The sequence below is a fragment of the Atractosteus spatula genome, chromosome 27, assembly GCF_055471065.1.
Source record: "Atractosteus spatula isolate fAtrSpa1 chromosome 27, fAtrSpa1.hap1, whole genome shotgun sequence".
Classification (NCBI taxonomy): domain Eukaryota; kingdom Metazoa; phylum Chordata; class Actinopteri; order Semionotiformes; family Lepisosteidae; genus Atractosteus; species Atractosteus spatula.
The window spans coordinates 1,207,031-1,233,169 of NC_142732.1; the positions used below are offsets into that span (position 1 = coordinate 1,207,031).

Below are 26,139 nucleotides of genomic sequence, written 5' to 3' on the forward strand. Positions count from 1 at the left end.
CAGATGTTTTCAGCACATTGTGCATTCATCACTCACTGTACCAAAATGGGGGAGGCTGATCATCTTCCACAGGAGGTTTAACAATGAAGCCAGTTTAATGATACTCCAAACCATTTTAGTGTAGAAAAATCCTTAACTTTCACAAGGCACAAATGCAGGGAGAGCTGTCAAGAGACATTTCGAGAAAAGCAAATGAAACGCGTTTGTACAGCTGCCTACTGCTGTGGTAGCAGACAGGACAGCAGCCTGTCGAAAGTGATTATTATGTAACCAACCAGCCAGAATTGGCTGGGAGGCGTTGAAAATAAAAATCATGTTTCTAGAGACAATTACTTAAAACCACTGGATCAGAATGAAATGGCTTGGGTAATTCACTTTGCTCCATGCATTCCATTTTCACATTACCTGCTGCTCAGGTCAACCAAGAATTATACAGCTGTGAGGAGGCCTTAAAACAGTCCTATCCAAAAAATAAAGTATCTTAATGCTGAAGGAAACGTAGGCTGATGATTATTCTCTCTCACAAATCAGTTTGAACTATTTTTAGGACCTCTTCCACAGCAGTTTTTGGAACACCGCGCTTGTAGACTGTGTCCCATTCTGCAGCTTCTCTTGTCGCTCAGCCCTTTCTGCTTCCCCACAGGAGACCGCAACCTGACCAAGGCGAACTCTCGGAGTCCGCCCATTTATCAAAGCAACAAGAGGAGCTGCTGCTGTGGAGGAGCGAACGTGATTGATGGCACTGCCTGCCTTCTGCCGAAAAGCAAGAAAAGGATTTGGCACTTGAAAACAAAAAAAAAATCCATTCGTTTTTCTCGAATTTTTTTCTTACTGATCCCAAAGTGATCTTAATATCCTGTCATCATATAAGAGCAAAACAGGGCACAGGTTTCTTAAAGTCCAACATCAGGCATTTTCCCTTATAAAGTATGTTTAATTAACTCTTTGCACCAGAACCTTTTGACAGAATACTGCAGATAAGCCCCCAGTTTAAAGAAATAACCTGTTTCAGGTTGGCTGTGATTTTACTGACCAGTCAGGCATTAAATGCAATTTCCGTTCTGGCCTGCATGGATCTGAGCCAGTGGGTAAGTGACTTTTAGACCTCATCTAAAGACAGACTGGCCTCTCATTATGTAAGAATTACCCTCCTGAAAGCAAGATTTGTCAATGGCACGTAGGGTCTAAGATAGCAAATGGGAAAGTGGCATATAAATAATATTTAACTTCGTCTCAGGAGGCTGTAAGATCTTTGGCTAGCTGGGGAGGACGGCCTTTCATGTGGCAGGACTGAAACAATCCATTTGCTTTGGGCTAAACCTGTTTCAAGGCCTTGAATTCTGCGCTATGGTGGGGAAACAGTGATCCCAGCAGATGTGTGTGGGACAAGAAGGGAGGGCGGGGGGCATCAGAACTTACTGTGTAATTGGGGTTCCCGGGCTGGATGCGAAGCTCTGCCAGAATCCAGATTCCATTGGTGAGCTTCAGAGACTGGTAGAGCATGTCCTGCCCTTCCACATTCCTCTTGGCAATGGTGTAAATATTGTTATTCTGCAGCTTTCCAGAGACCGCGTCTGCGAGAAGAGATCGTTACAGTTGAGTACATACCTTTGGGCCAGAGCACACGGACTTCTGCTGCATCACTGCTGGTAACGGGGCTGAAGCTGCATAGATGGATAATACTTCTTGAGCCCCGACTTTCTGAACCCTGGGACTGTGGCTCTTCTCCCCAAAGAGACTCATTTTGGATTGAATTTTTGCAGAAAAGAGCAGAGTAATTTAATCATCCCAGAAACAAGATTCCAAATAATTCATCGTGAAACATCCTGAAACTGGAGGGTTGGGGTGTACGGAGGCATGTATTCAGTATATATTCAAAACACAAAAGAACGATGATATTGACAGGGGTGATAATTTTAAAATATAAACCGTCCTCGTAGAGGGTTTGATAGTTGCGATTTCAAAGGCAAGGTCAGATGGAGTATTCTAGGAACTGCCTTTTTCGAGCTCCGCCTCTAATCAGACACACTTTGATCAACTGATGAATGGGCACCCTAGCCGATTTCATTAAAAGGTGTCCACTCTGCAAGGCAAATGAGAAATGATTCGGCTTTTCAATCTTTTTCCATTCAGACAGTTTCATGTAGGGTGTAAATCACCACATTGCAAAGGCTGGGGTTTTTAATTGTCTCAGGTCCGAAGGAAGGTGCCTCCTCGTTCAGGCACTATCTGCTTGCCCGTCCTGTGTGTGCTCTGAGCGGCACCTCGCCCTGGAGCTTCTAGTCTCCTGGCGGCTGACGAGGCTGTGCGAATCAGACAGGCCCTCTAACAAATAAAGTATGAAACATACGCTAAAGAGAATGTTAGCCCCAATCGCTTTGAAAGGAAAGAAAATACAGATGAGCCTACATCACCTGAGGATCATGCACCCAACTAAACAGGCCGTTTTATAAACGCCAGGAGAGCTGCTCTGTGGTGGCACATGGTTCTCCTGTGCCAGGGATGGGGGCAGCGAGTGAATGACCTCCACAGGCAGGGGTGCAGTCCTGCAATTTTTAATTGGATGCAAATCGCAGAACAGTGAAGGTTTTCATTCAGCATATGAAAGAAGCAGGCAGAAAGAATTGCCCCACTTTTCTGAAATACAGGTTTATAATATGTAACTGGAGGACACTGCAGTCATCTTTGGATGAGATGTAAAGCCGAGACCCTAACTACTTGGCTGTTAAAGATCTCAGGGCTGTTTGGAAGAGCAGGAGCGCTCACGGGCTCTTTCGACTGATGCCACCGAAACCCAGATGTGAGGGACCCGATGCTCGGGCTTCCCACTGCTCATATCAAAATCTCCCACGCCATCCTGATAACACTTTATAGACAAACAGAGCAGAGACATTTCTGTACAGGTGTGTGCAGGCACGCAATCTACTGGTGAGGCTTCAGACAGTCAAAAAATGGTAAAATGGTCTACTGGTTTTCTAGCAAGCCTTCAATCAAACATGTGGGTTAATGGAAAAAGACTGTAAGCCTAAAAAATCACTGCTGAAGTCTGTCCCAGACTAAAACAAAGGACCAAAATATCCATTTTCCATGCATGCTGCTCTGACTTTAAAATAAATTGGCTTTAGCCTGATGAATACAAACGAGTTACGGCAAAGGACAGCTACGGCAATGAGAATCGCAGGGCCAGTTTGTATGCTGATGAAGAGAGCCGTGTGAGAGCAAAACAAGATGCTTCATCTGAGTAAAAGCGAGCAATTCCAGATTATATGGGGCTGCAGGCTCAGAAGCCTGAAAAGAATTAGGATATTATCTCACTCTCTTGGTGTGGTAATTGGTTTAATGAAATGGAGGGGACAGCAGATTTGTACCTTCATAGCAAAAATGACAAAGTCTAAATTTTTAGGGTCTTTGCTGGGTGACCATCCTGTTGTGCTGGCAAATGCAGCTCATTTAAATCTCAGGCTGGCACCAGGGAATTCGACAAGGACAGCTGGCCAGGGCCTCAAGGGTGGCATAAGCCCTTCAAGTAAAGGCAGTCTCTTTACACACACAGCCTGAGCTGCTGTAGCGAGGATATCAGGGAAACATTAACTGCTATCAAGATTAACACTTTCCCCCTTTTGTGTTTTGTTCTGTAGCTCAAAAGAGCCTCTTCAGTGGCGATGATTTAGAGAACAGAAAGGCTTCAGATGTGAATTGTTGCTTTTTTTAAACAGCACATTTTGTGCAAATGCCTGGCTTTTTTATATTTATATATTTTTATTTAAAAAATCAGGTTTGCCCATTTTGTATTTGGTTTTACAACAGTGAAAATCAACATAATATTTATGTTTAATCAAGCAGGTGTAACACACACATATAAAAGAGTAGAACAGATTGCATTTAAACTGCATCTCAAAAACAACTGAACAACTGAAAATAAACTAGGAAAATGGTATGCGTTTCACTTTGGAATTAAGGGAGCTTATATAAATTTTACAAGTATTATCATGAACATGAGAAGAGTCTGAAAAATAGGTTTTCACGGGATCTGGCTCTGGGCACTAAATTTAGATCTAAGGTAAGGAAAAAAAACAAACAAACAGCTGGCCTAATTAAACCGGGCCCGCAGAGCAGCACCTGCTCAGCTCGTGCTCCTGGGCTTGGTGGGCCTGAGGTCAGAACGCCCCAAATCATGCTGCTCCATCTGTTATGGAACAGCAATATCTTCTTGCACAATTAATCCAGAAGCCCTCCCTGCTTGGGGTTTTAAAAACACGCTCCAACAAACCTTCTACTTGGATGCTGTAAATGCTGTAATGTGAGATAAAATGAATGTGTTTATATCCCTAACAATAATATTGAATAATCAAAAATGTATCGTAGCTAAGCTTTCTGTTCATATGACTAGAGGTGATTTGGCACTTCAGCTAAAAAACAGGCCTTTCGCAACTTATTTTTCAGGTCCTTCAGGCTTTCAGATCTGTGGCAATCAAGCCCAGCACCCTGTGAAACCACATGCTCAGTGCAGTGCCTGAATTACACAAAAAAAGGTGATTCCCAGGGGGCTCCTGGGGAGATATTCTGGTTTTCACTCCACATGAGCTATTAATGACTCTACTGAATCACTTATATGTCGCTCAAATCTCCTTAGTTACAGCTGTTTCCAAGACACTGTGGTCTGCAAGTTCCTGACGAAAACTTAGAGGTGTGGATCTAAATCCGTATGTCAAATACTGACTCCTCCCCTACTTACCTGCACTTAAGTGGCAGTCTTTGATCTGGTACTGAAGTTCATTTTCATTAGGAATGTCCTTCCAGGTTGCCAGGAAAACTTGGCGCTCTGTGGGTCAACAGTCACAAGAAGCAAAGAAAGGTCAGACATGAGGAGCCCAGCTTGAAGATTTGATTAAGTTACTAAACTGATCTGTGGATCAGGCTCAGCTATTACTCCAAAGATGCCAGTGAGCCCACTGTTTTTTGGGGGGGTTTCAAAAAGGAGGCAGCCAGATATATGGAAGCACTTGGAATATTATGAAGCCCCTAAAGACCTCCTTTAAAATCATTTGAGTTTTTTTAATGAGAAAGTTGTCATACAACGACATTGTCCTGTGCTCACTGGACAATGAGCAATCACACCATACTGACTGCTAACACCAGCAATCCTGTCAATCAATCGGTTACTGTGACAACATGGTATGGTGGATCATCAGTGCCACCTGTCAGACTGTCACTCCCTCCATTATTTAAAACCCATCTTTGCCTCCTCTAGTGCTTAGTCTTTCACTCTGTGTGCTCGTCTTAGCGTTCTCAAGTCTCTCGCCTTCTGTGTCTCGACTGTGCTCAGTTTCCCTTTGTTCTCCCAGATTGCCACCAAACTGTGCCTTACTGTTGTTTCTGGTTTCGACCCTGGCGTGCTATTTCGACTTTTGTTGCTGTGTGTCTTTGAGAGTGGGATAACAATTCTGCCTCTCTGCTTGTTTACTGAACCAGCACCTGAATCCAGTCTCCAGCCTCAAACTGCTTCACTGTTATAGTATTACAAAAGCATTCTCTGAAGACACCAGGCTTTGTGCGCCCCAGGAAGCATTCAGTGAATCCAGCTAGAGGAGGCTCTCCGATGCACAATGCACAAATCAACAGTCACAACAAGGTAGAACGCCATGAGCATTTTGACCTGTCGGCCCCCCGACACCTACCCATCTTGCCATCCTCCACAAAGAAGATGTTGAGAGGAATGAGACAGCTGAAGTAGAAGACATCAATGTTGTTTTTCACCGCCACCTGTCAGGAGAAGACAAGACAGTGTTGATTGACAGTGTGTCGCACGGACTGGAGTAGCTCACCTGTAATCACAAGGGAACCACACATAAATACAGTATGGAACCTTAAACTCCTGAACCTTCGCTTTTTCCTCTGAAACAAGAGAAAGAAGTTCTCCCCCACTCGCTCTACCACGAGCTAGATCCACTATTAACGGGCTTATCGCGATTCAGGAGAGCAAGCACTGGGAGTGGGCTTGCCGTACATGGCATGACCCTCAGAGCATGTACTCCACAGTTCCAAACTCACAACCGCCAGGACTGGGCTTTTTATGCCTCCGCGACCTGTGAGCTGTGACAGGCGTCGGCAGCAGTGCGAAGAAGAGGTGAAGGCCCGTGGCTAGCGGGGCTGTGACAGGCAGGGACGGCCCAGGTCCTGCCACAATGCATTATGTAAGCTCCCAGCCTGCGCGTAGAGGGCAGCGCGGAGACCCATGGTGAGCCGCATGGCTGGACGGGCCTCATTACTATTCACATCCTCTGCTCACAGCCAGCATCTGAAAGATTGGGATCAATCCCTCACTAGAAAATCAAGGAAGGAAATAATCCCTATAATACAGAAAAGCTATACAGCCGTCACACAGTTTCCAAGTCAGGGGTTTGAGTTTTGCCCGATTCAATCTGATTTCTGCCGGCAAATTTTTATTTTTATTTTATTTCCTCTGCATCTGGGGTTAAGACCAAAAAACAGTCATCAGACAGGCTGACGCTGAAGAAAACAACTGCACGCACAGTTGTCAGGAGGCAAACGCTGGTGATAGCACACTGCCTTGCTGATTCGAAAACAGGCTGTATTTCTGAGATTTAAGTAGAGCAATAAAGCAGAGATGATGTTTTCGGAGGATGTGTTTTAGATGAGAATGTTTAGATACCCCCGTCGGTATTTTCTCTCTGTGAATCAGCATGGGGCAAAGATGTTGGGATTCGTTTTCTTGCGAGTTCTGGAACTGATAGCTGCGTCTCCGTTACAAGTCTCCGCTACTCGCTGTCGACAGAAGGGAGCAAAGACTCCATATATTCCGTGTTACACAGTTCATTTGAACTGTATATTTTTCTCAACAATACTTTCCACCTTATTGAGAGTGTTGTGTTCCAATCATAAATCAACTCTAACTGGTGATCTCTTCAATGTGTATACACATTTGCATTTTTATTAAAGCTTTTCTCTTTTTAGATAGTGTCAATGAAGCAAGCACATTCAATTTCCCCAGCTGGAAGTGCAGCAACACAGTATTTCTTCAGTATGCTGTGTTATACTGAGAGGCTGAAGTGCAGCCAAATGTGTCAAAATACAACAAGTCATTATTCAGTGTCCTCCAATAGTACTGGGATTGTGAAATCCAAGTGGCTATTTTTGCTGTTTACTCAAGCAGTTTGGATTTGAGATGAATATGTTGTACAATTTTGGAATTATAGCATTTTTTTGTGTTCCAACTTCCAAAAAGAAATAAACTAAATATGGAAAAAACTGCCCCAAAATCAGCATCCCTATCCATAACGAACAAGAACCCCCAGCATGGGTCAAAGACTCTTCTTGAACTTTGGATTTCCTATAGGAAACCGCTCGGGCACAGGAATAAAGTGACAAAATACACTAAGAGCAACAAATAAAAGTAACAAATTCGCTTAAGAATGAAATGAAGAAGCTTTAAAATCTGCCATGACGCAAAACTGCAAAAACAATCACCTAAAAGATGGAAAAATGTGCACTTGAAATAAGAGTATCTCCTCTTGACCTCACCTGTGCCTCCTTAACTGAAAAGCCTATCAGCATTTTATCTTTAATCACTGTTTGCAGTTGTCTGCAAACATTGAATTAAGTAGGTCTGCAAAGAGCCAGTACTCATGACCCCAATGCAATCAGAAAAAAAACTGATAACAGTCAGCTTTTAAGCAGTGTCCACCTCTCTTTAAACAAACTAAGCTGACTGCCAAAACCGTAAACCTGATCCTGAAATTTTCCTGAAACTGAAAAGTTGAAAGCACCTTTGTGCAACAATTAAATCTGAAATAAAGATAATACAGTTTTAAAATATTTTTTTTCAGAGGGTGAGATTTTATGGGCAAAAATAATTTCTTGGCCCTCCTCAATAGGTTTAACACAGGCTGTCAAACTTTCCATCATGTGGGGCTTCTCCAGCGTGTTGCCAGGTGTTGTTTCCTCTAGGAAGGAGAGGCGGCTGTGTGACAGTGCAGGCCTTCATTCACAATCTGTGGACACGTATCAACAAACCCTGCTGGATTCCTGTTTATCACAGGCTCAGCAGGGCCCTGGAATCAGATCAGTCTCTCGCAGCTGTGGAAGGCAGGGACACAGCTCTGTCAACATGTCCCGTCTTGAAGGGAATTATCTTCGCAACACGCTGGAAAAAGCCACGCTGAATATTTAACCTTCACGAACGCTGAAGCTCTGCTCCTTCTGCTGGGGATTAACGGAGGTTTATGCATTCTTGTTTCACAATGCTAGGAGAAAAGAGCAACTTCTTTCATCTTGTACAGAAGTCAAGGGCAAACCAAACAAGCCAGCTGGTAAGAGAAACTGTCAAGTGAACTGAAAAGAACTCCAAACACACCAAACTTCTGGCTTGTTTGGTGGCTAGTAGTTAACTTATTCAAGGATCTCATTTAGCTGTTTCTCGAAAGAAGCCATGGTGTCAGGTGCATCACCAGGGCTGGGATGTTTGTCCAAGTTTGACCAAGCCTGGAGACAGCCATGTTGGGTTCATAAAGGTTTTGGACTGGATTAGCTCTCCCAGAAAGTGACGCCTTGTCAAATGAGTAGCAAAGAATTGAAGTGAGGAAGGTTTTGTTTTGATGTCTGTTTTGTGTTTTAATAATAATAATTTTCTGTCATTCTGATATGTCGAAAGAATAAAGACCTTAACTGCCATGCTGAACTCAAGCAGTCAGTGATTCTCTTTGTCTTGGTCATGCAAACTAAATCAGAATTCAGGAATAAACTGAGGTTAAATCTTGAAAGGCAAAGAATCAGTCAGGTACTGGAATTCCCCAAGAAGTTTTAAACCCATCATACCAATCCTGAAGAATCTTGACAGCATCAAAAGCTCCTTTATTAGTATTGGCAGAGTGATACGAAGCTTCATCTAAGTAGTCAGTGCTGAAGTAGTCAGGCCTGCAGTTAATTTTCCAGCTGGCTGGGGTCTCATTGAAACTGTCAAGAGTTCACAACCATGTGTATCCTGGTATCCTGCAGAAAGCACCACTGATGCACCCTCGGTTGTGGGTCAGAAACAAACCCTAGCCTCCTTTGCGCCAGTTTTTAACAGATGTCTTCTCTCCCTGCATATAAAAACCATTAAAACGTGGTGTTCCAGAATTTAGGATATGGGGCTCCATATCCCCATTTCTTGAGGTGCCTCAAGCGATGGGGGATGCCAATACATGTGTTGGTGAACTTCTACCGCTGCACCATCGAGAGCATCCTCACCAACGGGATCACCGTGTGGTATGGCAACACCTCTTTGCGAGAAAGAAAGGCACTGCAGAGAATGGTCAATATGGCCCAGAAGATCATTGGCTGCGGTCTCACCGAGATTAAACAGCTCTATGAGGACCGCTGCCGTGGTCGAATTCTGGCCATCACAGAGGCCAGTCACCACCCCGGGCATGAGCTCTTCACCCCACTGCCCTCAGGCAAGAGATACAAGAGCATACAGACACTTACCACTAGATTCTTCAATAGCTTCTATCCACAAGCAGTGAGATTGGCGAACACATTTAGCCATCCCCCTCGGACCACACCTACACCATCACCATCTACCTCATTATGATTTCTTATCTATTGCACGTCATTGCACGTCAACAGTCATTGTTTACACGTCTGTATTGTTTACATTCAAACTGTCTACATGTTTACTTGTACATTGTCTACTGTTTGTTTGTATATTGTCTTGATGCACTGTTTGCACTTTGTTTTGTTTTTTACACTTGTTTTACAATCGAGAGACTTTCTGTAAGTAAGAATTCCATTGTACCAGTACCGGTTACATATGGCAATAAAGCTCAAGTTCAAGTTCAAATCTGAAAGGTCTCTGCAGGTGAAGTGACGGGTACCTGGAGGTTGTTCAGGGGGTCCATCTTCATCACAGGACCAATGGTGTTGAGGGGCAGTGAGATGTCAATGCTCTGGCTGGGCATCAGCGGGGTGTGTACGGGCAGGGGTGTGGTGGGGATCACCCCGAAACTGTCCAGCAAACGAGAGACAACACAGCAGAGGTCAGAGAGGTGGCTGGGCTGCATGCTCACATAAACCATAAGGACAACAAATCAGGATCATCTTAACAGAAAAATAGGAAGGCAGTAGCACAGCTGTTAGAGTCCTGCACTTTTTCCCCAACTAGGTCCAGAGACATGACAGACATGTGACACATGGGGCTAAGTGATCAAACTTTTAAGGTAGTAAAAATTAAAAGGCCAAAAAAAGCAAAAGGAAACCAATAACTTTGATTAAAAATCAACAATGAGCAAAGAGTACTGCTGTCCCAGAATGACTTGGCACCAAGTACTGATTACCTATTTTACTATAGGGATCATTTTCACATTCCTTTTAAATGCAAACGTTTATTGAGGGCTGTCAAGTTATTTGCTCTTGTGGCATTTGTTGATTGGTAAATCCCATGCACCCAGAGTGTCCATATTCTCAAACATGTTTTTGTGGTCGTTCATTGCAAACTGCGTTAAGGAACAAGTTCTATCATCTGCTATCAGTTTCAGTCCTGATTTAGGGCTGAATGCACACACTGTGCCCGTTCCAGGCTGGAGGAGGGCCAAGCACAATTCTCACTGGTGTGTTGCACACGAAGGGCAGGCGCAGCTGCCTCCTTACCTGTTTTTATTGAACTGGATGGCAAAGTCCGTCATGTGCTGCAGTGCCTTGTTGGTGAAGGTCATGTCCATGTACATGTGGCCCTGCCTGCGAGAGAAGGTCCCTGCGATCTCCAGACCCTTGGCCTTCACAGCGGGCAGCCACACCTGCTAACACAACGAGCCCCATCAACGCCGGCGGCGCAGCCCTGAGCGCCCAGAGGGCTTGCGGTTCCGCACACACGCCGGGGGGCTGCGTTGTTAAAACGCACCCAGATTCATTCCTTCATCTCTTCAGGTCCTGAAATGAGTTCGGACTTAAACCTGAAGTGACTAAGCTAAATTTAAAATTCCATAAATTCCATTCTCCGGAGAATCTGTCTGAGGGTGGGCACTGTGCATTTGAACTCTGAAGGGCATGGTTTCTATCAAAACAGACAAAAATACTTGGTGAAAAATGGGAAGACAGAGTGATTGTGGGGACAATATTCTTGCTTTAAAAGAACAGAGGTGGGCGATGGTTCTAATTGAAATTGCATTTTTAATAATGCAAAGGAAATGTATCTATAGTGATAATGTATCGGTCTGAGGTTATAGTCTGGATTGAATATGATTCTGGATCCAGAGGTTAAGAGGTACATATAATTTCCCCTTTCATTCAGGATTTTTTACATTTAAAGTGCAATGTAAAAGCTCTGGTTATACAATACACTGTGGCTTTCAATTTAACTTTAGTAATACTAGAGGGCGAAATGCCTTCAAAACAATCTATTTCACAATGTAATGCAACTGTATTTCAATTCATTTATAAATTATCAGCCTCTTCCTCATTTCTGCATAGTGAGGAATGCATGTCCAAACATGTTTTTTTGTTTTTTTCCCCAAATATGTCTTAACATCATTGTGCCAAGGTTGAAAATATGCAGTCTGTACAACAACAGTTACAATCTTCAAGTCCTGCAAAGCTCATGGTTAAGAAGATCCTTGGAGACACCGAACTGTTTATGTATTTTAAGAAATTCTGAAACTCGTAACAAGACTAACAAACATTTGTTTATGCCTTTTTACAGTTTTCTTACTTACATAAGAAAAGAGTCGACATCTATGATAAGAAACAATCACAGAATGTTTGGACGAGTAAAACAATCAGGGACCCGTAAAAAACTCATTTTTCAGAATGTTCAATATAGGAACCCAGATCCTATAAAATGAGTACCCAGGTGGCAAGATGCACAGATCTGCACCGCAGTCTTGATCAATTCAGACTGCAAGCATGATTACAACTGAAAACAGCAGCAGTGGAAAGACACCAGATTGTACTGCATTTCAAAGAACACTTTGATTCCATGTGTAAGCCACTCCAGCTTTGCTATTTTTCCCATCCTCTCGCATACAAAATGCCTTCTCATAAACTGTGTGATAATGCTACAAAATGTTTAACGCCCGGGCCTGTCCAATGACTTAGGGATCTTGCATAGTCGCTCAATAACTCTCCACGTGGACCAGACTCAGCGGTATTTTTACTATTGTACTTCTGAACTTTTAAAACGCTCAATGCCAGGGAGTCTCTGCTACAGGAAGGCATCGCTAGGCGCGCGGTGGCCCGTCCGTGCCGGCACTTACCGCTTTCGGAGCCACGTAGCCCCCGGTGGTGATGGCCATGCCCGTGGACAGCTCGAAGAGGTCATTCAGGCCGCTGCTGAGCGCCGCCGGAGTGGGCGAGGGCGCGAAGGTGTTGGGCACCGAGGACGGGATGAAGTTCTGCCCCACCTGTGATGGCAGAGACAGAAAGATGAGCTTTGCACAGTGGCCACCTTCAGCGGGGTGGCCTCACTCCTCGTCTGTGACACGTCTACGGTTAAAAAGCATTTAAACTGCGTTATATTAAAAGGTCAACAGGACACAGTTTAAAAATGAAAGAAACGGGCTGTGTTTTGCTTAGGCAGGACTGTTAATTGTCAATCTCCTGATCTGCTCCAGATAACTCACATGTGCAGGTCCTGTACATCTGCACGGGGGCATTTTCCTGGAGGCGATGCTCGGCAATGAACACTGGCAGAGCCTGAGAGTGCCAGGCATGACAGGCTTCAAAGGGCAAAGCTGACTTGAGCAGCAATTACAGCCAGGCTGAACCAGCAGGAGAACAGGCCCTGGCCCACCTCCACTCAAAAGCTGGAGGCCTTCTGGCAAGCCTCTAAGCCTGCAGCAGCTTTCTGGAATGAGCTGGCGTGAAGGCCACTGTACATGAAAACATGTTCGCATTGAAGTAAAAATATTTGGAATAAAAAAAAGTGTTTTTTCTCCTTGCGAGCATTCCATGTGACAAGACAAAAAAAACGAGGGGGCAGAGATGGAAATATTAGTACTGTAAATATTAAACTAGTAGAGATAGTGTCACACTTAACTTTAAGCATCAAATGGGGCTGTACTCGATAAAATGACGTCAAGGTAAATGAGACCGGTATAAAAAAGACCAGGATCTGGAACTTGGAATCATTCAGAAAATGAGACAGCAAGAAAAAAAAAACTTGGGAACATTTAAGCTTTAAAACCCAACATAAGCAGATTAATAAAAGCACTTACAGCAGGACTTCCCCCAACACCTCCTCCCAGGTCACCACCGAGCTACAAAAAAAAAAGAGAAGACAAGACCCGAGTCCAGACCCGCACAGAGACAGCAGCAGAACAGAGGCCGACAGAAGGGCAAGCGCTTGGACACCTCAAACCTGCCCATCCCCACCCAGCTTGCCACACTCATTCGCTAGCACGACATTAGGCAGAATTTCAATTTGTTAAAGGAAAAGTCTGGTTTAATTAGACGAGCACAAACAGCAGACTACTGGGGGGAATGTCAGTGCATGTTTCCAGAGCTTGTTTAAAAAAAGATGCAAACCACACCATCAGCGGAATTTGATGTCTGTCACCTGCGCCATCGGGACAGAAACCAGTCCACCCAGGCTCGGCCCAGGTGATGCCATTCAGTTTCGCGTAGTTTTAACACGTGGCTACAATTATGAAGCAAGCAACGCAGTGATGAGGAGAGGCATGAACAATTCCTTTGGCTCTTTTGACAGTACGGAACCCGATTCTCTTAAACAGGTTTTTGCAGAAATCAATTCAGTAGCAGAAGGTCACCTTATCTGTAGTGTAAAAGAAAATTAAACCAATGAAAATTTCACTACCATTAAACCAGTAGGAGCCACATTGCCTTTATGTAAAAAGGCAAATAAATGGGTTAAATAAAGCCCCCAGGGCACTTTGGAGGGGGGAGGGTCATTTTAGATTAGGTATTTTTAGAAGGTTAATTCTTTTTTCAAGCTTCAGATGTTGTAAAAAGGCCATAGGCATAATTTGAATTTTAGATTAGTACACTTTGCAGACTATTTACATTCGCTCTATTCTTAGAGTTACACACAATCCTGTCGGCTGCACTACCAAAGAGTGGCAAGGAAGCAATTTATTGCTTCACACCACTAACAAGACTGCCAGGACTTGTGCCAGGGAAGCCGTTTAATATGTCACACTGCAGAGACATTCCCCCTCGTCTGCTCTGAGAAGCCTGGTCACCAGACCTTCAAAGACATTGCAACAGGGCCCGGGTACATACGTTTTCCCCCAAACAAAAGACCCATCTTTATATTAACTCCCATTCTAACGAGCCTGTAGGAGACATCCACCACACAAGACTATGACACCACAATGGCAGGAGGGGACAGCAGTATGAAGACAAAGGGGCACTGGGAGAAACTCAGGTAGGGACCGCTACCAGCATGACTTACAAAGAGCTTTTTGACACCAGCACAAAATGTGTTCAATTTTCACAGACCGAATACACTTGACTACATGAAATAGGTTTAATGGCAAAGAATTGCTTCTGCCATTCATGATTACATTTTTCTAGCAGAAAATATGTGAGCCTATTCTGCCACAGAACAAAGACTTTAAAATGAGGATTTCTTGTAATTTCACAAAATTTTGTGCATTAGTACGCAATCTGGAAAGAAGAGTCTGCCTTGACATCTATGTTGTTACAGTACAGGGTGCTCTGACAGCACTCTTCCTGAAATATAAAGCTAATTTCCTAGCAATGGGGGAAAAAACCCCACAAAAACATCTTGTGACCTGCTATGACCGATCAAGCTAGCTGGCGGACCAGCCTGCTCCCTTCACACACAGCAGTGCTCAGCGGTTTAAACGTGGCAGCAGGAGGGGTTCAGACTGGGTCTGTCCTGCTCAAGGGGGAACTGACAACGCAAAACAGGCATTTCCGAAAAATGCTTCCGGCCATCCTGTTGGATGGACTTTAAATTTAGTCGAGTGCCTGCCGCGTTATCGGGAGCATTTCCCAGGTAAATACAGATGAACAGCAAACACAGGTCTGACTGCAAATAAGAGGAGACAGGTGGACTTACAGCCAGCAGCCGCTACAGTGGCTGCCACCGTGCACTGAGAGCAGTTTTACAGTTACAGTTACTGCATAGCATTAAAACTTTAGCCCGCTGCACAAGTGCAAGCCCTGTACCTGACATCGAGTTCCACCGGTTAGAAGGATGAAACCTCTGGAAAGATAAAGGCTGCCATCCAGCTGTGGGTTTTTTCAAACTCTGATGGACAAACACGACAGTCTGGATTTAATTAAGGAACACGCAAGGCTGGGTGAAAACCATCTGTCCTATGAATCGGTCTTATCTGGTCAGAATCTGCAAAGCGACTTGCCAGCACTGATCTCCTCAATTACTCGATTTTTCACAACACTTTATCCAACTCTGAAAGGCTTCAACCGCTTGACTCCATATAAAAAAACTACCCCTGAACTAAACCAGCTGGGGAGTCTTTCATGGATGCAGACAGTGCAGGGGAGTTTAATGCTTTCTCCCCTGCTCTACTCTGAGTTAACGAATACGGAAGAGTACTGCACGCCTCTCACTGGGCATTCTGCAAGACACATTTGTGTGCACACAACACAATGCAAACTGCTTTTGTCATTCATCGGTTAATTTTTTCTTGCAGAAAACAGAAGAGCAGATTTTGCCTGAATGCAAACTATACAATGCAGAGCTTCTTTGATTACCTCTATAATTATTTTCAGAGCAGCTTTCTGAAAAGGTCTGCTTTGGTTCTAAATCTAATTACTCTGCCACTTCTGAATGGCCTCTTTATGTGATAGATTTCTTTTGGCTTAATTGAGTGAATAAGTGACTTATTTCCCACTCCATTGCACATGCACCTTTTTGCAAGATAGTGGCATTTATTCAGATAAAACCAAAACGCAGGTGATCTATCATTCCACTGTCTCAACCCTGTTTAATACACAGTGGTTTTATGACAAATGTGTAGAATGACTTAGCGTACATATAAAATGCAAACATTGTCACCCACCAGCCAGTGGGGAACATCTCAAGCTTCAGATCCCATTCCAGATTTCCACTGGGAATATCTGAGAAAGGCATGTCAAAACCTGACACACTCCATCCCATGTGGAATTCGCAATTGCCTGCCAACAGAATTGGAATTTCCAATCTGGGTGCAAGTTGAAGATTGAATCGAATCCCAATCTTGAATAAAAGCTCTATTCTTACAAGTACTAACTTTAATTTGTGACTCAACCTCGTAGCCTAGTTACTGACTGTTCTTAAACGGGGTTGTAAAAGGATGGCAAAAACTAAACTGCTTGAAATTTAAAAACAAAATCGTTGCTATAACGGATATCCACATCCTCATCAGATCTGTACAACAAAGACAGGAATATGTCCGACTGGACTTGGACTTGACAGATTTATTTTTTACACATCTCCAGGATTCTTTCTGGACACCCTTTCCAGGAAAACTAAGATCTGGAACCTCTGTGATCAACAACTGAAGCAGCAGCGAGATGTCAGAAAGATAATGCTGCCTTTTTGTCTTCATTTTTCATAAGCTGGCCCTCTGCAGCTCTTGCGTTTTTCCCCCGTTTCTTTCCTCCACGACTGACCTGTGGAATCGCAGCTCAGTAATGTGTTTTACCAACAGCATCCCAACCGCAGATCTCCCTGATCAAGAGAGATTGGATTTCAGAACGAAAACAGAAGCTGACCTTCTCTAATAAATTAGACTTATTTCTCAGCATTATGGGCATCTCCGGAAAAGAATTACACTGTAAGGGTACAGACATCAAGAGGCCCATTCAGGGACTTTTTATAAACAACAGGAATCCAGCGGTGTCAACGTCTAGCATTTTCTTATCACGTACCCTGTGTTTATTTCCAATACTGTTTCAAATGGACACACAAGTGAATATGAATTATTCTCCAACACCATGCTGCTGAGATTCTGGAAACTTAGCATGTTTCACATAACACATAAACCCTGTCATAAACTGTCTAAAAGATTTAAATGCACCTTACAGAAGAGGGAAACACGTCAAAAATGCCTTCTCTGAGCAGGCTTATACAGAACTTAATAGGCGTGGGCACAGTACTCTTGTGTTCTTCATTCTGTAAAGTAGGCATTGCGCCTGGAAAGGTGAGGGCATCACATTGTGGACTGATGCCAATTCATCATGATTTCCATAGTATTACTACTGTAAGACTGAACTTGCTAAGTTTATGCTTACACCTTAATGCATCCCGAAGCATGAAACCTCACTATGTTGTTCAGGATTCATGAACTTCAAGTAATGCAGAATGCCATGACCTTTCCTGACCTGTTATTAAATCCTCCACAACCATTTTTCTCAGCAAGGAACATACTTAACACATGAGCTCATTACACCAAGTGTGCTTTTGCTGTGCTACTGAAGCAAGGGCACTGCACATCATCTAACCGCCTGGGAAAGAAGAAGAGGTGAATTTCACTGCGGAAAGACAGATCAGAACAAGACTGATTTCTGGATGAAGAGCACTGGGATTTTGCCCCGTCACAACAGAGCCATAGGGCATAGAGAGGGTTTCCATCATGGGAAACAGATAATAAAGCTGATGGAATGACAGTAAAAGCCTCCCTTCTCTGATTTTATTTGCCAATGAGGATAGAAATAGTTTTCACCATGTTGATGATTTTTCTTTAGAAAAATGGTTGATGCGTTTGTTCCAAAAAAAAAAAAGAGCAGTTCCAAATGTGTTTCATGTGGTGACAACACTGTCAATCTGGTCAGAAAGGGAAATTTGTTTGATTGGCACTTGTGCCATGGCAAAAACAAAGCAAACACTCAGCACCGTGCACAATCCTACAGAACAGGGGCAGAGCTTCAGGTGACTGTGGTACAGTACTGCATTTCTGCCCTGCATGTTTTGAATATATATTAAAGTTATATTAACATACACCTATATTAAAAGGCTATTTGTGTGGGATGAACTGTAATACTGTGAGAACTCCCATATCTGCAGTTACGAAGCAAACATGTCCATCTTATTTCCCCTGATTTTCTGTGACCACAGCTGAAAGTCCTGATCTTTAGACTCTGGGAAAACAACACATTTTATTTTCCTTGACATTCTATTCTGAACTCTGGTTATTGCATTCTACTTCAGGCACAAAAAAAACAGAGAACGAGGAATAAGATGTTACAAAACCACTGGACGGTAGAGGTTAGAAGCTTAACTGTGCTGGCCGAAGGCTTTTAACTGCAGCGAACAAATGATGAAAATAGTTCTCCTCCTTACAAGGACCCTTGTATTGAAATCCGCTAACCGCAGGTCAGGAGAGGTTGCTCCAGTGTGGGATTTGCCCACAGAGATGAATTATATTGAAAGACACCTGCAGTGCTGCCAGCTGCAGATCAAGACTCTGTGCAAACAGGAAGGGAAGGAACCTAATTCCTAATCAGGAACCTAATTCCTTGGAACAGGTAACAAGACCTCAACAAAGAGATCTGACTCCCTTTACAAAGATGAAACTCTTTGGATAAGCAACAGCACTAAATTAAATACAAGTTTTAATCTTTTACTTCTTTTACTTCACGTGATTATATAAATGCCTGAGCATATTTATTAACCTTTCCAATTTATGTATAGGTTTTTTGGCATTTGCTCTGATGCCACTTACCAATGGTGGCACCATGTATCAGTTATCCCCTGACAAACTGGCAACTAGCTTCTCTTGAAGGCAGCAGCCCAAGAGAGGTTTCAATTGCTTGCATAAATGGAAATCCACTACCATCTTCATCACAATCTGTCTATTTCCTTCTGTCACTGCAGACACACTGATGAGCAACTCTGGTTCTAAAGGGGTGTGGTCAGTTTCACACGGGTTTTTCACTAAAAAGCCAGGAACTCAAACAACGAATCCAGTAGTTTCCAGACAGGGATTTAAAAACAAACGACAAACTAGTAAAAATCTCCCTACTACCACTCCCAAAGAGTGTGGGTGCTGTATTAAACAGTTATTGGGATGTGCCCCAACTCAAAAGTGAAATATCCATTTTCACTGGAAATGTAACCAACATGAAGCACTCACAAGAGGAATTGTGCAGATACACTGGATACACGATTTCACTTTTGCCACAGTTATGGATTTATACCCAAGAGCTCATGAGGAAGAACGAGGAGGCTGCGACGTGCTCAGACGTGATGAACAGCTTGGGGGACGGCACACGAGAACTACAGACACTTTTATTACTTCTGCAAACCAACAGGTCTCTGAGCGAAGCTATTTCATCCAATCTTGACAGAAAAACAAAAGTGGCCCGTTCCAAGGAGTCAGTGAACTGCTGAGGTCTGCAGCCCGAGTGCATCTCACTGGCAGGAGTGTGCGCAGGACAGAGAGCCCTGTACAGCGAGCACGGCAGCCGGAGACGGAGAGGAGAGGAGAGGGGCAGGATCGGGAGGGAAACACAGGATGGGAAGATGGAAAACACAGGCAAACACAGCGGACGGGACGGAGTTACCCATTGCGTGTCCTCTCCCATCTCAGGAGGAGAAGCAGAATGCAGAGGAGAAAGAGGGAAATGGTTATATAAGCATCCGCCCTTCCAGTGCACCTCAAGAGAAGACAGGCAAACAAAGCTCCCCAGCCCTCTAAAACCCTGCGAATCAAGCTCACTGTTCATCTGAAGGGGCTGGGGGAAGAAACAACCAACAGCAGGTGGCAGAAATACAAAAACGGTAAAACAGCATCGCACACAGCACAGACTTTCCATCACTGAAGCAACCGTGGAACACTTACAATTTCCCTGTTTCAATCGGATAACTCCTTTGGAAACTTTCACAGGCTCCAATCAGCAACAATCTTAGACTTACTCATGAAAACTGACACTGGGTCAGTTAAGGACTGTGAAACCACCTTTGTATTTCATACACGGGAAGGAAAGAGAAAATCGCTTCAAACTCATTATATTACAATATTTAACAAATCAGGTGCAAAACTACTATGCCTTATCATTTAGGAACATTCCCTGTATTTAACTTTAGGGAATTTAGGGGATGGAATGACAGTGCCGTGAGTAATCCCAACAGGGAACCTGGAGTGCTGTCTGCGTGGAGTTTGTATGCTCTCCCCGTGTTCACGTGGGTTTCCTCCAGGTGCTCCTATTTCCTCCCAGAACCCAGAGACATACTGGCAGGTTAACTGGCTTTTGGGACAACTGGCCCTGTTGTGAGTGTGTGGGTGTGCCCTGCGATGGACTGGCGTCCTGTCCAGGGTGTACCCTGCCTTGAGCTCTTGCTTGCCAGGATAGGCCCTGGCTCATCCGAGACCCGGAGCTGGATAAAGTGGTTAGAAAATGGATGGATGGATACCTTTTTGTGCATAGAGGTTTCAGCCTATATCCACTCTTGATCCTTTTTGAGAAAATACTATTCATCGGTGTAGAAAGTATATCTGCACTTGAATCCAGGAATGATAATATATTTTAATGGGACACAGAAAAAATAACTGGCTAGATGAAGAAAAGACAAAAACCTAGCAAAGGTTATCCAACGTAAAAGCTAAAATGTTTGCAGTGCTGAGATGCCTTTAACACCCTTTACGATAGAAGCCAAAAAAAAACAGATTTATTGTTGATCTTCCCTTCTGTGCCACACTGACACTCCTGTTTGCGCCTCTCTTACTGCAGTGTTTAATCTCCCTTAAATCAACTGTAAAACCCAGAACACAGCACTACTACTGGCACGTCAGTCCTTCCTTGCAGTACGATATCGACTCTGCTCTGCTGGTGGGCACTGCTGGAAAACAGCCTAAACATAATGCACTGTGCGTATAGCAAAGAATGTAGAATTACAAAATACCTGTTAACGAATTCACACGTTAACAGGTATTTTGCATAACATGGCTAACAAAAACACAAACACTGGGAAAATGTTTCCTACAACATACATGAACCATGGTAATTCCACTCCACTGTGTAAGTCTACATAAATATGCCAGACAACATGACAGAACATGCAGAGTTTTCAATTATAAAAAGAAATAAAGCAAACAAAGCACATATTTCCAGCTATTGAGAGCACTAATTTTCAGAAGGATGTGATGGAAATCATGGGAGGAAAACGTGCATCTGAATTCAGAACTAAGCCCTGGAGAAGCCCCCAGCAATGTCCCAGAAGACTATTTCTCAGGCTGGGCTTGGTCTGACACCGTGAGTACACAAAAGCAAAATAAAGCAGAATAAAGAAATAGTGGATGAGAAGGAAGGGGTGTACATCTTGTTTCTTATTTTAACCAAGGTGAAACTGCTAACAAACGGAGCAGGAATCAAATAACAAGCACTGGATTTACAAAGGATTGTGAAACCAAAGGTGAAGTGGCAGGAATGGGTTCAGTAACTGTGCTTTAAAGGGACCTGAGCAAACTGCCCATGTTTTATCCCCACGGCAAAAACTCATGAAATGGTTTCAAAACCATGACACTCTGATTTTTAAAAGGAGTCGACAGCTCTGAAGCAAGAGAAAAAACAAAAGCCCGATCAAAGATAAAAACAAAAGTGAAATCTCAGAATGCGAGCTCCTTCTCCAGGATCTTCTCAGCACTGCTTGGCAGAGGACGAATCTGAATGCCACGGCGCCGATGTCAGGATTGACTTTTCAAAAGCTGTGACACGAGGCAGCGCTACTCTAACTGCAGTCCTTCAAAATCATCCTACTGCAGGACAATCACCGCCTGCCCAAACCGCTGACTGAAAACTAAATTAAGAGGCAGTGAACAGGAGCTCTTGCCTTGACGGTGACCTGAGTGCACACATGCAGGGCGTATCCTTGAGGAAAGCCTCTCTAAACAGAAGAGATGCAAGTCATTCAATTGTGCTGTGTAGTCTGCAGCATGGACTAGCCTAGGTGAAAAGGCTGTATTCCAGACAATATGGGACACTGTGCAACATGTGTGTTTAATGTCAAATGAGCTGTGTTATTATATTAAGGGCTACTGAAGGGAAGGACTTTGAAGAAGGGGCAGCCAATTATCTGATCTTCCAAGGCTTTCCATTATAGGGCTTGGACACTAGCTCGTTAATTTACTCTTAGGTGGCATAATTAAGGTGCTGGGGCTGAATTAATAATTCTCCGAATTAAAAATGGATGCCTTCTCCTCCCAGCTAAGCTGCTGACTTCTACTATTCAGTGCAACAGTCCAGAAGCACCAGGGAGGTGGGGGAGACTAACCAGTGGCCAGGGCTTCTACCAGAGAAAAGGCCCAGACTGAATCTGACAGACAGGCCCACGCCAGCCACCCCTACTGCAAGGATCGAGGTGCGCCCTGAGCCCCAGGACTCACCAGGCTGTCCAGCCCCCCGCCCAGGAGGTCCACCGCCCCCATCTGCATGGAGGAGACCTGCGGCACGTTGACGGGGGGGCCCAGGTCCAGGTTGAGGAGGTCTCCCAGGAGGTCGCCCTGCGAAGGGATGACCTGTGGCTGATCCAGGGGGGGGGCAGGGCTGGTGCCCACGGGACTCTCCCCTGTGTCGATGCTGTGAAACAGAAAGGGAAGTCACTTGATCAGAGGCAAACCCCTCCGGACAGACCTGATAAGCAGCCATATCAAATCTTATTTTCTATCCTGCGACACACAAAGATAGGTCTGTCAAACTGCAAAGGCCAACTGCGGCCCCACACACAGCAGGACTCCCCTACCAACTTGTTAAGAGCTTGAGATAATGGAGACAAATGGTCCAATTAAATGCATAATAAGCTAAGGTAATAAACAGTATAGTTAAACCCATATATGTCAATGATGAGGACACAGGCTTAATTCTAAACTATGTGGCAAAGAAATATAATTTTCCTAACGAAATAGCCCCTGCAGTGCCAATGTGCTTCCTACCTGCCGTGCTGGATGGGCAGGTGCTTGCGATGGATACCGTGACTTCCCTCCACGAAGGCGTTGGGGGGCTTGTGGTAAACCGAGGCCAGGGAGCCGATGTGGCAGATGAGCTCGTCCAGCAGCGTGGGCTCGATCAGGTCCGTCTCCTCCGAGATCAGGGGCTTCTCGGACAGCACGACCTCCTTGGCCGTGACCGGATCAGTGGACAGCAGGCGCCAGTAGATGTAGCCTCTGTCCCGCAGGTCAGGGTTGTCTGAGTCCTGAAACAATTCCAGGGGAAAAGAGCAGGAGATATTAGACTAAATAACTCTCAGGTTGTGTCTTTCTGAGCTCAACCTGCCCTGCGCACTCACTGGAGGGAGTGAAGGCAATAGCAGCATAGATTCGGTGAACTGGCAGCCTGTGATGGGGGGGCTATCTGCAGGTCTGGCCCTCCCAGAGCCCCGTGCGGCCCAGGCCGTCTCTCACCTGTGTGGCCAGGCTGAGCACCTGCTGGACAAGCTCCTGGGTCTCAGATGGCTTCTTCAGGAACAGCTTGACGATGGCCGTCAGCAGGGTGAGCTGGACCTAGGAGAGCAGATGCAGAGACACAGGGAGAGTGCTGTCAAAGGCTGAAGCACCCAGAGTGGAGAGCAGGTCAGTACCTCTCGGCGATCGAGACCGTTCAGTCCTGAAGAAGAAGCACTAAAATCGAGCATTTCAATCAAAACGGACACCCTCTCTGCTCAAAACTCTGCACAATCCGATGAGAATGTTGTATCGCCACCGTAAGACAGCAGGAAAAGGGAGCAGGAGAGTGAGGAGGAAATAGCAACAGGCAACGGTCCGCTATGGATGGTCTTAAAAGATATCAGACATGTGCAGGTGACTCACACCATACTTTACGTTTCTGTCACTTAGGATCAGCCAGCAGAGCGCTGGTGTGGGACCCCTACATCAGTACATGGGCACATCAGCAGATGCAACTGCCCTGTGGCACACGCAACTGATTTAATAAAGTCTTGCAGTCACTTCCATGAACCACTACATTCCACCCACTGGTCTTCACATGCCCACGGTCTCCTCCAGCGTACCCTGTAAATTTCACACATTCACAGGAAATCTCGGAAGCGACTGCAACACTATTCAATTCCATCTCCCGGCCCCCCCCACACTATCCCTCTTAATGCCCCACGCCGTTCTCAGTCCAAGCGCAGGTGTGCGGGGCGCGGCGGGGTCACCTGCGTGCTCTCATCGTGGAAGCCCTCCAGAAAGCTCTCCAGCAGCTCGTCGGCGTTGTCGATGCGCTCGGCGTACTCCCCCACGATCCAGATCATGGCGGCCCGCGCGTCCGGCTCGTCGAGGGAGTCCAGGTTCTCGCACAGCGTGGCGATGATGCTCTCGTACCTGCAAAACGCCCACACGGCCATCACGACTTGTGCGACCAATGTCACTTCTGGTCTAAGCTCCGTACTTTCAAAAACGCTGGGCGGGTCTGAAGGGTGTGCTGGAAACGCGGTCAATGCACATTGTCACAAAAAAATAGTCCCATGTCATAAAATAAAACAGGAGAAGAGTAGGGAAATGTTCCTTCTGAGTAATGCAAGCAAATCCCTTCTTGTCTTTCACCTCCCAGGGGGATACAGGCCCTTACTTGTTGGGGTACTTTCGGAAGATGTCTCTGATGACCACGATGGCCTCCTGCACCACGTAGTTGACCTTGGTCTGGATGAGGTCCAGCAGGGTGCTCACACAGCGCTCGGCCGATTGCTGCAGACACACAAGAGAGGATAGGGAGACCCTGTTCCCACCGCAGGACACAAAATTCATCTGAGGGGGTTTGTGCATCCAACCTGAAGCTCTCTCAGCTGTTCCTGTTTGTATCCCGTAATACTTCTAACTGTTTAATTTCAGCTTGATCATTATGCTTGTATACTCCGTTCATCCACTCATACCAAAGACCTCAGCCTGCTCACGTCATGTTCCAATTTTCGTTGTGGCATAATTCATGTGGAGCGGCACAGGGATTATCATTGCTACCTCTCAGTGCTGGGGCCCTGTGTTTAATTCTGGACTTGGTCGCTACCAGTGTGGAGTTGGTCTCCGTGTTCGTGTGGGTTTCCTCCCACAGTCCAAAGACACACTGGTTAATTATTCATTAATTGGCTGTTGGGAAAATCAGCCCTGGTGTGTGTGTGTCTGTGTTTCTGCCCTGTGATGGAACGGCATCCCCTCCAGGCTGTGTGGACTCCGGCTACCCCCTGTGACTCTGTCCTGGGTGAAGCGGAGAGAAAATGGATGGATAATTCACAGGGGCCGTTTCGGACAGTCTTGTCTGCAGGAAGGAACTTACCTCCACTTTGATGGCACAGCGCCCGATGGCCCTCACAGCCTTCCGCACGAAGTCTACGTCCACCTCGGTGGCGTACTCCTTCAGCTCAGCCAAGACCTGGAGCAACGAGGAAGAGAGAGATCTCACTGCAGCTCAGGCTAGAGACCCAAAAAACAAAGGGCTTCTTGTCCAATACTAGTGCCGTGCACTTATATAGCACTTTTCAGTCTAAAGCCCTTTATATACAGGCTCAGTTCCCCACTGAAGTCCAGACAACCTGTGTGAAACAGCAGCCATTCTGTACCAGCAGATCCACTGCACAGCAGATCAGGTAGAGTGAGAAATTGCTTTACTAATACAATTACGGGGAGACATCAAGAAAGTTCAGATTGTACATCCCTAGACTGGAATTCAACTAGGGCACCGGAGTTAAGACTCTTTCTTACTCTTTTGAACAGTATCATGAGATCGGTATTGATCTGAAAGTCCGACTTCTGTTTGATGTTTCATCTGAAGGACAGCATCTCCTACACCACAGTGTGTCCTACAGCACACATCACATAAAACATTTGATGAAACTGCTAAATCCTAAGAGTGTTTTAAAAAGCTACTGATCTTGGAAGCAGTTAAAAGTTTTAATTTTCTGCTTGTATAACCTACTGTTGTGTTGATTGTCTTGCAATACAGCACCTCAATTTGTGCAAACACACCCCCACTCCCTCCTACCTGCTGCTGCAAATACTCAATTCAAATAAAGTAAGAAATCCTCTGTGTGAAACTTATGGTACAATCCCAGCAAGCTGAAAGCCAGGAAAAGCAGGCTGTGCAAATCCACCGACACAGCGATGTGCAAATGATTTTTTTAAAAGTATGCTGCACACTGGCAGTGGCTTATTTAGGGATTGTAATATTTGCTTTCTGTGTTTGCATCTGACTTCAGCACAAACATTGCTGTGATTTGAAGATGAAAAGTGG

At 44.9% G+C, this 26,139-nt stretch overlaps 1 protein-coding gene across 4 annotated transcripts in view; it reads right to left on the minus strand.

The window, feature by feature from the left end:
* Window positions 1-26,139, minus strand: part of ap2b1 (adaptor related protein complex 2 subunit beta 1) — a 40,303-nt gene that overhangs the window by 4,989 nt on the left and 9,175 nt on the right. For 2 of the 4 annotated variants that reach the window (XM_088906623.1, XM_088906621.1), the window contains exons 9-22: window positions 25,186-25,281; window positions 24,487-24,602; window positions 24,074-24,239; window positions 23,322-23,420; window positions 22,854-23,113; window positions 22,308-22,500; window positions 19,489-19,509; window positions 13,209-13,250; window positions 12,249-12,395; window positions 10,648-10,793; window positions 9,876-10,005; window positions 5,679-5,763; window positions 4,736-4,822; window positions 1,420-1,574 (exon numbers count right to left, since the gene is read on the minus strand). In XM_088906623.1, coding sequence (XP_088762749.1) covers window positions 1,420-1,574; window positions 4,736-4,822; window positions 5,679-5,763; window positions 9,876-10,005; window positions 10,648-10,793; window positions 12,249-12,395; window positions 13,209-13,250; window positions 19,489-19,509; window positions 22,308-22,500; window positions 22,854-23,113; window positions 23,322-23,420; window positions 24,074-24,239; window positions 24,487-24,602; window positions 25,186-25,281 — 1,743 coding nt within the window. The remainder of the gene's footprint in view (window positions 1-1,419; window positions 1,575-4,735; window positions 4,823-5,678; window positions 5,764-9,875; window positions 10,006-10,647; window positions 10,794-12,248; window positions 12,396-13,208; window positions 13,251-19,488; window positions 19,510-22,307; window positions 22,501-22,853; window positions 23,114-23,321; window positions 23,421-24,073; window positions 24,240-24,486; window positions 24,603-25,185; window positions 25,282-26,139) is intronic. The other 2 variants (XM_088906622.1, XM_088906624.1) reach the window with 2 other exon arrangements.